Here is a 12123-nt window from a genome sequence, read left to right as displayed (position 1 = left end):
CTAAGCACACAGGCATCTTGTTAAAGTTATCTTATCTTAGCCAGCGCCATATAGATAGATTATATCTATATTGCGCTGATCTTAGGTATCTGAATGGTGGAGGTAAACAATTGTGACATCACTTACGCGACTCTGGGATTTGTAGTCTTTCTAGTTACGTATTTTTCATAGTCTTATATTTCAACAGTTTTACGACAAACTGTGACTTTTTTGACATGGAAATGATTTTTTAAGTTTGACAAACATCATATGTGTAATTCATGGCACAATTCAAACGGGATCGAAAGATAAGTTTTCTCTTCCCATTGACTTCAATGCATAATTTTTCCGAAATAAGGTCCCATACCCCGGAAGTAAGTGGGAGGGACTTCGCCACTCTATTGGCTCGGCAAAAGTGTGTTGTTTTGTGTCAGTTTTACGTCGCCACTTCCATTCACATTTTTTATCATTGTTCCACAATGTTTATCATCATTAAATTAATATCTATATATTTGTATACTATACTTGCACTGCTTACCGTTGTCATACTTTATATATCTTAGCATATTCATACAACACACTGTTAATACTAGGCTAGGCTACGGTGTATATAGTGTATTCATACCCCTCACTGTTTATTCATCATTCAATTCATTCTATATTTTATTCTGTAGATTGTGTACATTACTTTTCACTTTACTGCTTTATGCACTCCTGGTTAGAAGCTAAACTGCATTTCGTTGTCTCCTGTAATCTGTGCAATAACAATAAAGTTGAATCTAATCTTGAGCAGGAACAAATGTATTTACTTAGTACATATCTGACATTAACGATTAAACACATTTGTCCATTCTTTATCAATCAATCAATCAATGTTTATTTATATAGCCCAATATCACAAATGTTACATTTGTCTCAGTGGACTTCACAGTTTGTACAGAATATCAGTATGACAATACGACACCCTCTGTCCTTACGTTTCACATCATACAAGGAAAATCTTCCAGAGAAAAACCCACAGTTTAAAGGGGAAATGGGAGAAACCTCAGGGAGAGCAACAGAGGAGGGATCCCTCTCCCAGGACGGACAGACGTGCAATAGATGCCGTGTGCATTTATAAATGCAAACCGAGTCAAGCCGACTCCGGAAGTGGCGGTATGCACCTTAAAGTTGTTTGAAATCCGCCAAAAAACCGAGAGAAGAAGAAGAAGAAGAAGCCGACTCCGAGCTGTCCGACTTCAGGCGAGCTTTTTGAGACCTCCCCCGGCTGCGATCGGCTATTCTCGTCTACTTTCGAGGCGAGCCGCAGCTCGTCTCAAACAAGCCTAGTGACTTAAGGGTCAGAGGTGAAACAATGTTCAGAAGCACTGGTTCAATGACTGTCAGATCTCAGTTTAAAAAATGAATAATTTCAAACCAGCTCATTGGAAAAGCAGTTGTGCAGGTGATCCATGCCAAAAAGCATGGTTTAAGTCATTCTTTATTCTGAGAGAGCATGACGTCTTAACTGTCAACACATGCAAATCAAGGAGAAGCAATGCCCTGATACATTTCTTTATTTGGTTAACATTCACAACATCTTTATAATATTTTAATACATATCCAATATAAAATACAAAATGTTTGGTGATATATCAAAAAATATTGTATATAATATTCCAATAAATCTACAAGCCTCATCCACCAACATATTACAGTCAAACTTAAAAGAGGTGCAAGTCAAAATGAGTCTTGTTCTTAAAATGTATTTTCATACAGTGTTGAGCCATGGTAAACTCCATACATTCACAATACAATTTAAAACTATGTAGTATAAAAAGCCAATCAACTTGGTGGTGGTGGCCTGGGTGGGACTGGTCTGGGGACTCCGGGGCCCTGCCTGGGAGCTGGGGTGTTTGCAGTGGCAGAGCTTGAGTCGTCATTCCAATAATCCAGTTCTCCGTACCTAAAACTAACAAGTTGTGTGACAATTCTGTTAGACCGGTTATACAGGCGTTCCTTTGAATAAAAAGCTCTAATAGCCATCTGTGTATTATGAAGGTAATATTGACATAAAAATGTTCTTACCCAGAAATTGGAAGTGAGGTTTCTGGTGGTTGTCCAGGCTGGAATTAGAAGAAAAAATTACTTAAAATCTGCATTTCTGAAACCAAAACATTCACCTCTTTTGTTTCTGAGATTTGTTTCCTTTTCTGGATCAAGTCTGCAGTAACCACGGTCATCGTTTGTTTAATTTTACAGCATGACCTGTCTTTTCAAATGTCTTCAATCTAATTACACAACACAAAAATAGAACTGTTATGTTTTTAATTTGAGATATAAATGAATAAATGATAAATATATTTTAATTAAGGAATAGATTTTCATGACAATGTACATTTCCACTTCTCCCTAATTTCCACAAATTCTAATCCGTCAAATTCTAATTCCTCAAGCCTGGTGTAGATGAGTCTTTCTATTATATGATTTCATCATTCATATATTTGTGGATGTTAAATTCAGAAGCCCAAAGAGGAGTTTGTTCCAATAAAAAGTATATTTTTGTCCCATATATAATCACCAACTCTCTATAAATCTGCTTATTTTGATAAATGTACCTCTTTTCAATTTTACACACATTTTCGCTGCTTTCCCCACAGTGATGATGATCAAGAAAAAGAACAAATATTTACCCCCACAGGAGGAGCTTGTACTTGAGGCTGTGTCGCGGCACTTGTGGGAACATTTCTGTTTGCCTGCCCATTTCCATTTTGAGCATCACGTGATCTAAGAAAGCGAAACATTTATGAGAAGCACAAATATATTCAGCAAGATATAAACCTTTGCAACTGTAGACTTTAAAATATCCATCTTTATGTGAGCTGATGTTTACTTTTTGCCTCTGTTAAGACACCGGTCCAGGGAGTCCCTCCTGAAGAAGTAGAGCAGCACCAGAACCAGAAGAACCAGAAGAGGAACGACCAACAGGAAGAAGATCAACAGGCCGTCTCTGAGGGAGTGGTCTGAGGCGGGAAAGGTCATATGTCAATAACAATTAGAACAGTGTATTTAGTTACACCAAATAGTCAACATGTATTCCTAACAGATAACACCAGCTATTTTTCGTCTTAGCAGGACACTTCCCCCCCCCCAAACATGACACTACAAGAATATGATAGACACAACTTATATTAATACCTAAGAGTAGAGGCAGGGTGCAAAAAAAAACAGCTTAGATGTATCATTTATATATAAGGCCAGTATAACAGTTTAAATATCTGACTCTTTGTTCACTATGAGTAGCATCACAGCATGAGAAGTGATGACATTGAATGAACACTGTCTTATTTCTAATGACAGATAATGATGACATTTCAATATTATTTAAATGTTCAAAAACCAAAACAAACTCAAATCCGAGCGACATGACAACACACGTAATAAGGAACCACAGTCATGCAGGCAGAAGACAGAATGATTAATATATGAGTAATATGAAGCCGAATAAAGGACTATACTGTATTAGATTACTGTGTATCAGGTGATGCTTAAAATAACTTAAAGATGACTTCCAAATGTTGCCCCAATTTTGAATGTGGCTTTTGAATTGTAAAGCCAAGTCATATTAGCGCTTGTATATAGGACATTTTAAAACATTAGGAGTTTAACAAAAGTGGAGATGGGTGAATATTTGCCTCAATACAGGTAGTTAAATACATAAAAAGGTGCATGAAATGGAATATTTCATGATTTAATACCTTCCTAAAAGAAAAAAGGTAAGAATATCAGATATCTACAGTACATCAAATGAAAAAGCAGTATACATTGGAAATAAGTTAAGAGGGAACTTGACAAAAGCTATTGGGGCTGCTGAATTTAAGGGTCTGTAAATTGATTTAAAACTTGATGGTGGCCTGGGTGCCGCAAAAACCTTTGTCTCCTTGGACTTTGAGGCAAGAGTGAGGGACTGAGGGAAGTTGTTGTGAGAATGAGCAGAGCTAACCGGGGACAGGTTAGGTGAACTGCATAGTGCCTTTGAATTTGTGTGTACAGACTGATGATATAAACTCACCTATCTGAGCAGGACCGCTGTCTATGCTGCCACCTCGCCCGGATCTGTCACATTTAGGCGGGGCCCACCCATTTTTACAGTGGCAGTGCCCTTGGTCATTACACACCTGGATAAATCAATATAACAGCCAAGTTAGACCTGTCATTATGGGCTTGGAATTTGTTTTTATAAAAATGCTGCCTCACCCCTCGGCCGTTGCAGGTGTTCCGGGCATCACAGTCCAAGTCGGGCCTCAGATTAGAGGCATTTTGACATGTAAAGTCCATGCAGGTCTGAGAGAGAGAATACTAATTATAATGTATTGGTGCAACAAAATGAATCACTTGGCGTCATTGTGTCCACTCCCACATTACTGTTCTGTACTGGAACAAGTATAAATCACATTTGTTCCTGGTCACATTCCTACCTTGGCGTGAACACTTCTTAAAATAGCTTGTCTGTTTACCTTTCCTTCCTCACAAGGGCTGCCAGAGTTGACGTAGGCCGGATCTAGCACATCAGGGCCGAGGTTGAAGTTGGCATTAACACACCTTGATCCGTTAATGTCCTCAATACTGACTGCGGCACCAAAAGGGATGGTGTTGAGGTCCACGTTGACACACTGCAACTTTCCACACATGGAATCTCTGCAGAGCAGGTTCAAGAAAACAGTCATTAAAGTTATACAATTAAATTCCGTGATCTTTATGCTGTATGTATCCATAGTGAATTCATATCATTCAATTATAAAAAATCTTGTACTTACGCTAAAGTACATTTAGCGTTGTTTCCACAGTTCCCAAATATGTTTCCCCTCATATTAATAGTCTTAAAACAAACATCGTCTGCCTTTGTTGCTGGATCTGCCAAAAAGAGAAAACGTATCCATGATCATGACTACACAAACCTGATATTTTCTAGAGACTAAATGAAACAGTCTTTGTATAAAGCATTATTGAATATACCTGGCGCAAAGAGATGTTTGCACTGGAAATCATACGTCTGGCATCGGCCTTCAAAGCAGTACGCTGAAGCTCCACTGTATTCACAGGGCAGGCTGTCCATGAGATAGAAGTCCTCTGGGCAGAGCGGAGTCTTGCCATCACAGTATTCAGAAAGATCACAGGTGTTAACAGACCCTCTGCATGGCATTCCAGCAACTCTGATCTAAAACAAATCCAATCACATACAGCAATATGAAAGACACACCTTTCTTTCTTTTAAAAGTGCAAAGAATGTTTTGTCCGAGGAACTGTTAATTGCCTATTTTCCTTAAAGTCATAAGCTAAATAACTCCTCAAGTCCAACTGAATGCTGACCTGACAGTTGTCGCAGCAGAGCCCCTGAGCACAGGCAGCCCCCGAGTTGAGTTTGCAGGTGGCAGGATTACAGCATTTATTGTCACATTCCTGTATGATATGGAAACGGAGAGAACATTGGTCACCACCACATTTAAAGTTTAAAATCGTACTAAAATATGTATTTTAATGAGGTTGTTACATAACGTGTATTTATAATCTGTAAAGCTGACACTAGAAATGTGTTAGTGTTACATGTTAAAGATATTAATCTGTACATAAACTGATTTGTAACTTTTTGTGTGTGTGTAAGAATTTTTAGCAGCAGGACTTTACCTCTGCTGTGCCACAGTCACATTCCTCTCCTTTGTCCAGCCGGCCATTGCCACACACAGCGACACCGACCACGTCTGATGGGGAGGGCTGGTTTTTCAGACACGTGCCGCCTCCACGAAGGATCAACTTCTCAAAGTCTTCTCCACTGCAGCTGCTGAACATCGGGGAACCACTATAGGTTGGAAGGATAAACCATTAATGTACAAATCCAATTGGACAGGCCTCACAATACAATACAGCTTTATTTATAAAGCACTTTAAAACCTCCAGACCAAAGTGCTGTACAATCAAATAAACAAACAAAAACATACAAAAAAATCTCACAGCACAGCTCACACACCATAAAACAAGTACAAGTAAAAACAATAGACAATTTAAAAGCAACAATCTAAAAGATGTCACATTCTTAAACAATTTTGAACATTGAGCAAAGGCTTTTTTTTGTTTAATTCTTTGTAATTATTTGCATGGCGTAGCATTTTGGGAGCGTATACTAAAACACAAACAACTACAGATTTGTATTTCACTTAAGTCAAGAGCCACCAAAGTCCCAAATGTGGTAAAAAAATACAAATCTTTCGTGGACATTGAGGGCTTTGTACTAAAAAATTTCAGCATAAAGTGTGCGTATTGTGAAATCGTATTAGGCTTCATGATCTCCATCCTTGAAAGTGCATTAAAAAGGTCATACATTTGCTTCTTATACTCCATTATATGGAAGGATCAAGTCCTGTACAGTAAAAACATAGCCCTTATACATTTAACCTAATAGAAAATATAAAGACAGCCATCTGTTTTCACGCCACAAAAAACACTTCTTAATTTAAGGGTAGATAAACTGTCTGTGTAAAGCACACCATATTATTTAAACTACTTGTTTAATTTCATGTCAAGGAGTTAATACATATTTTGTGGGAGTTTAGTTACCCAGTACCGGCACTCATGAGGCAGCGGTTTCCATCGCAGGAGCAGCCCGCTCTGTCGTGGTTCATGCCCAGGTTATGGCCCATCTCATGAGCCACCACAGCGGAGGCAGCAGGCACATTGTTGTGATTGAACTGAGAAAGCACCCAGTGCAAAACAAAGTAAAAGAGATATGAGAGTATTTTTAGGTCAGAGTGTAGGGAAACATTTCAGGTTATTCAATTAAGTTATCTATTGTTGAATCAAGATATTGTAGATCTAGCATTAGGGAATCTTTCAAAAGTGTAAACTACATGAATTGGATATTATTTGGAATAGTTAAATAAAGAAAAAAAGGAAAAAGAAAGCACCAGATGTAAAAACAAATGTATTCCATTTTTTGTTAATCAGGAAGTAAATATAATTAACATTTCAACATTTTAAATGGCATAACGCTAAATGTCATTCTTAAAAGTAAATTCTCAAAGTAACATTTTGTACATTTAAGTGGCATTCAAAATAGTTGAATAATAATCCCTCCTTCTAGTGTGATTTTTAAGAATATTTAAACACTGTAAGGCAGGGCTTCTCAAACTCCGGACCAAGGTCCGGATCCGGACCGAACTACAAATCAATCCGGACCGAACCCTGTGTCCCATTATAAAAACTAAAACAATTTTTTTTTTTTTTTAAATCTTTTATTTTTTAATTTTTTATTCTGATTCTGATCAATTAATGTACATCATTGTGTACGCGCGTCTTGTGTCTGACGCATTGTGAGAATGAACGTGCATATATATTTACTTGTGTGTGCGAGCGTGACACGCATTGCAGACCGCAAGTTAACCGCAAGTTTACCTTGACTTTCTAATGCTTCTAATGCCTTTTTTGCCGAGGTTCAAGGTATTGGCTACAGACAAACAGTGCCATTTCTCCCACTAGTTCAAGCCACCATACTGTATGTATGTATTGAATGTGTGTGTGTATACAGGGGCGCCGTTTGCCGACAGGCAAGGCAGGCAAGTGCTTGGACCAGAAGGGGGCCCCCAAAGAAGGTAGATTAAAGGGGAGCTATCATGCAAAATGCACTTTTGTACGTCTTTTATACATGAATATGTGTCCCCGGTGTTCCAGGGAACTCACCAAGTGTCAGAAAACACAACCCTCTCTATTTTCCTCCATACCCAAATCTCTAAAAAAGGGGCTGCAACGGATCTGATAAAAACTGATCCAGATTTGAACACTGTCCTGACGTCAGGACGGTGGCGCTACGGCTATTGGGCCAACTCCACCAATCAGGAGGAGACAACCACGGCATTGCCGTTCGAAAGCGCTGGAGACGCTGTAGTTACAATGTACAAAATAATCTAAATAAATCAAAACCTTCGAATGAGAAGCTGTGTCCAAACTTTTGACTGGTACGGTATGTGTGTGTGTGTGTGTGTGTGTGTGTGTGTGTGTGTGTGTGTGTGTGTGTGTGTGTGTGTGTGTGTGTGTGTGTGTTGTAAATTCCTGTTTTTTTTACTTATTGCACCATAATTCTTTCTCAATGTTCTTCCACAGAACTGATAAAAACACTCACACCCATACACATGAATTCAGTATCATTTTCCGTGGAATATGCCTCCTCCCATGTACGATTGCACAATGACCCTTAGCATCTCTGTTGACCTGAGGTCAGTACAACAGACTTCATCACACCAGTTGACTTCTTACTGCCTATCATTCACTGTCAGCAGACACACGAAAGTGTTCAATAAGGTCTTATTTTCTTGCTGTAATATCTTTTTTGTATTTCACAAACATTGTAATCAATAATTTTCAGAACTCTGTGCAGTATACATTTTTATTTGAATTTGTTTTAGATGTCATTGTTGTTTTCAAAATGTAACTCCTGATGGTTGAATTTGTCAGGATTATAATCTAGCTCAGCTGAAAAGTCAGATTGAGATTCAGTTAACTACAATTGTGATTACTCATGATGTGTCTTTCTTTAATGCAGGAACCCACAATGAGCACCTACATCTCAGAGCTTCAAGTGTCCGTGAATGCAGCTGAGGAGGACGACCTTGATAAAAGACGCTTCAGCAAGATCGATGTCAATCTGAACAAAGAAACAGGAGGAAAGGCCGTCTATCTTTGGTACAAACATGGATCAGAGGCGATCACCAAGGTTCAAATATGCCTTATATAGGTATGGCCCTACAATATATTATTCAAATATAGCATGATAGGTCCACGTTAAGAAGGTCCACAGCAACGACAACATGAAATACCCTTTAATTTACTGCAACGACATGTCGGGAAACCCCCTCATGCATAGAGCGCCGTAAGAAACTGCTTCTTAATTTCGTTTCTCCGCTCCGGGGGGTGGGGGGGTACTTTACTGGCATTGATCCGGACCAGTGACCTTGTATAAAGTTCACAAGTGGACCTTTAATAAAAAAGTTTGAGTGCCCCTGCTGTAAGGCATCACAATGCGAAAAAATGTAAGGTATTCAATCAGCCATAAAGTTGCCTTGTCATTGTGTTGAGCAAGACTGTTCAAGTCTAACCTGTTTGACTCCTTTGTTATTTAGAGCTGCACTTAAAGAACCTCCCATGAATAATACAGAAGGTGTCTGTTTCTGTATAAAAGCTCATGCAGCCAAAGCCCCCGGGTGTCAGCTGGTGTTAGAAGTTAAAAGGGAGTTGAACTAACCACGTTGATTCCTCCAGAAGTTGCTGTGGAGCAGACCGTGCCCACGAAGGCCATACCCACTATGTTTCCATATGTCTTGGACCTACCACTGAAGGGGACCAAGAGATAGATCACACACTTTACTCTTCATGTAATATGCTGTCATCATATAAGTAAAAAAAAGCCAGAAAACACATGTCACTTACATAATAAGTTGTCCAATGTCATGCCTGATCTTTGGTAACAGCATTTTCTTCCTCCACTTGACAAACCTTCCCAACACAGCTCCTGCAGAGCCTGTCTCCACGTCAAAGGGATCAGGGACCTTAAAAATCTCCAGGCCCACTAGCACCACACGGATATTCAGCTTCTTGTAATACTAGAATAAAACAAAAATTACAAATATAAAAGCATAGCACAACCCTAGAACTTATTCAAGAATTAAGCGTTCTTTCTTTTGCAAACAACTTGAAATCTCACCCCATCCAGTAGATTAGCCATTTGCACCATTTCCTCTCGTACCGCTGTATCGTTTTCCTTCTTATAAATATACTGTAAATACAAATATGAAAGATAATTATTGTAGATAATATTCTGGTCTTATTATCTGCAGCATTGGAAAAGCACAGCGACAAAGTCATGTTGTAGCCAATTAGCAATTACTTACATAAAAGTGAAGACAAAAAAATACACACTCACCCTGAGATGATCGACAACTAGCACAAGCTCCACGTAACTGGTTTGAGGTAAATTGCGCTTCCTCTGTTTAAACAACAAACAGTCAAGAAGGAAAAGCACACATTTAGACCCACTTTCAATTTCAAGTCCTGTTTACACTTTAGATATAAGTTCAGGTGAACTTGTAGAGCATCCTAACCCGCAGCAGTGAAGTGAGCGATTGGCCAGGCTCAAAGGGTTCATGGCTTTGCGTTGATGAAGCCTCACTGACGACCCCACAAGTGGTGGGCTCGACCTGAGAGTCATCCAGCAGGTACAGAATGTGCTCATTGGTTGTCGACTGTGGCACAGGTTCAATCCCATAGGTCTCATTTCCAAGGATGATCACACCCCTACAGAGAAATATAGATTAAGTGCACAGTAGAAACAACATTAGATAAAGATCTCACTCTGGGTCAGAGCCGGATTGTGGCAATGCATTTCAAAACGTAGTATTACCTGGAAAACTAACATACTTTGGAAAAGAGAAACTCAGATAGATTTGATCAAATTAGACTGATTCAAACAAATCACCCAAATACACTTCCACATAATCAAAGTAAAAGTCGGAAAAGAGACATGTACAAATTATTATAGGTTCAAAAGATCAATAATAGTTTCTTTATTGCTATCGATCAATAATTTGGAAAAGAAATAACATAATTATGATATGTTTTAACAATCAATGTCAAATCAGAGCCCTTTCTCTATCTCAAAGTAGGAACTAAAAACAGCAAGAGGGATTTTCCAACCTGAGGCCAGAGCATGTGCTGAGCGCTACCAACGAATCCTCATATCCCTCCACCTCTCCGTGGTAATAGCAGTGTACCTGGGAAAAAAAAGAACATGGTTCAAGAATTGAAGTTCAAACAAATCCTATAAACCAGAATGAGCAAGTGTCGACTTACATGCTGTTTTGGATAGGATGATTCAGGGTTACCAGTTGCGTCACGTGAAAATTGAACAAAGTTTGGGTGTAAAAAGTCTCTGACAAGAGGAGGAAGAAAATACACAAGATATTTAATCAGAAGCATAACAAGGTCTAAGGTTACTTTACTGTCTCCAATGGGCGACATTTGTTTTGGAGAAAGACAATTGCTGTATCAGGAGCAGACAACTCAACAAACGATACATAAAATAAAAATGCATTATGCAAACATCAGCCTTGAACAACCAGACCACAAACATCTCAAAAACATATACACTTTAGTATATAAAGAATGTGTTAGCGGTGAGAGTATAGACCTATCATCTTCTCTGTTGTCCTAACCAGACCTGAATATTAGATCTGATCAAATTTGAGTTGCTTGTGAGAACACTCAAATATTTCAATTTTGTTTGCACATTTCACAACTAATTGTTAAGGTTAGGGGCGGAGACAATCGTTTGTATATACAGCCGAAACAAATCTCTATGCATACCTGTTCTTTTTTAGATGAAGGAGGTGCTTCCTGTTGTTAATGTTAAGTGCATATGATATTGCCTCATCTCCATTTTTCTGAAATGGGAAAGAACAAGGAAGTATTCTTGTAGTTGTCATATCAAACTACTTTAATGTTTAGTTGATATAATGAATCAGGGTTGTTTACCTACCTCTTGTGACTGTTTTGGTTTGCTGATGCTCCTTGTCCATCTTTGAATCACTTGAGGATTTACAATGGAGTACTTGGAAAGCCCATCGAATATGTCTGGAAGAAAGATGAATGAAAAACTGTAAATACTGTCAGAGTGGTTAAGTCAGGATATTTCTTCTCAGGACACATTGCACCGATACTATAATTAAACCACATACAAAAAACAATGAATTGTGAAATAGTACTGTGTTTTTAGGTTTCTTCATGTCGATTCAAAACAGAAAAACAGCTTAGCATACACAATGAAACTCTTCTGTAGACTACAAACAAATTCAATGGAAAAACAACCACATCAAAACCATCCAACCATCGTTGTCTCGGTTTACAAAAGAAGAAAAACACGCTCTATTTCTGCTCCATCGAAGGACTAAAGCGGCATCTTACCTTTGTTTTCAATCCTCGAAACGTAAGACAGCAAGACAACAGCGAACAAAGAGTATTTGCTGTCCATGATTCTGGTTAAACTTTTATTTCCCCATTAGGTCTGCGCTATCATGTCTACTACTAATGTATGCAAGTGTGTGCCTTTGCTTCCTTCTGTTGGTC

At 38.6% G+C, this 12123-nt stretch overlaps 1 protein-coding gene across 1 annotated transcript; it reads right to left on the bottom strand.

The window, feature by feature from the left end:
• Positions 1–1519: 1519 nt before the first annotated feature.
• On the bottom strand, positions 1520–12122 carry zgc:174164 (uncharacterized protein LOC570656 homolog). Its single transcript, XM_034119201.1, has 22 exons — positions 11962–12122; positions 11537–11631; positions 11365–11441; positions 10852–10930; positions 10696–10772; positions 10104–10296; positions 9926–9988; positions 9707–9778; positions 9433–9605; positions 9248–9335; positions 6571–6701; positions 5644–5815; positions 5329–5418; positions 4975–5176; positions 4776–4872; positions 4476–4656; positions 4216–4302; positions 4031–4136; positions 2852–2981; positions 2652–2745; positions 2047–2084; positions 1520–1930 (listed from the first exon to the last, which is right to left on the bottom strand). The coding sequence occupies exons 1-22, from the start codon at positions 12026–12028 to the stop codon at positions 1804–1806; spliced, it is 2439 nt and encodes an 812-aa protein (XP_033975092.1). The 5' UTR covers positions 12029–12122; the 3' UTR covers positions 1520–1803.
• Position 12123: the final 1 nt, after the last annotated feature.

The sequence above is a fragment of the Trematomus bernacchii genome, unplaced genomic scaffold (assembly GCF_902827165.1).
Source record: "Trematomus bernacchii unplaced genomic scaffold, fTreBer1.1, whole genome shotgun sequence".
Classification (NCBI taxonomy): domain Eukaryota; kingdom Metazoa; phylum Chordata; class Actinopteri; order Perciformes; family Nototheniidae; genus Trematomus; species Trematomus bernacchii.
This window is presented reverse-complemented; position numbering and strand designations above follow the sequence as displayed.

Excerpts from the sequence above, each read along its gene's own strand:
- zgc:174164 (XM_034119201.1), bottom strand. The coding sequence starts at position 12,028 with ATGGACAGCAAATACTCTTTGTTCGCTGTTGTCTTGCTGTCTTACGTT. Across the intron at positions 10,773-10,851 it reads CATCCTATCCAAAACAGCAT|GTACACTGCTATTACCACGG; the intron begins GTAAGTCGACAC and ends TTTTTTTCCCAG. Across the intron at positions 4,303-4,475 it reads GCCCTTGTGAGGAAGGAAAG|ACCTGCATGGACTTTACATG; the intron begins GTAAACAGACAA and ends TCTCTCTCTCAG.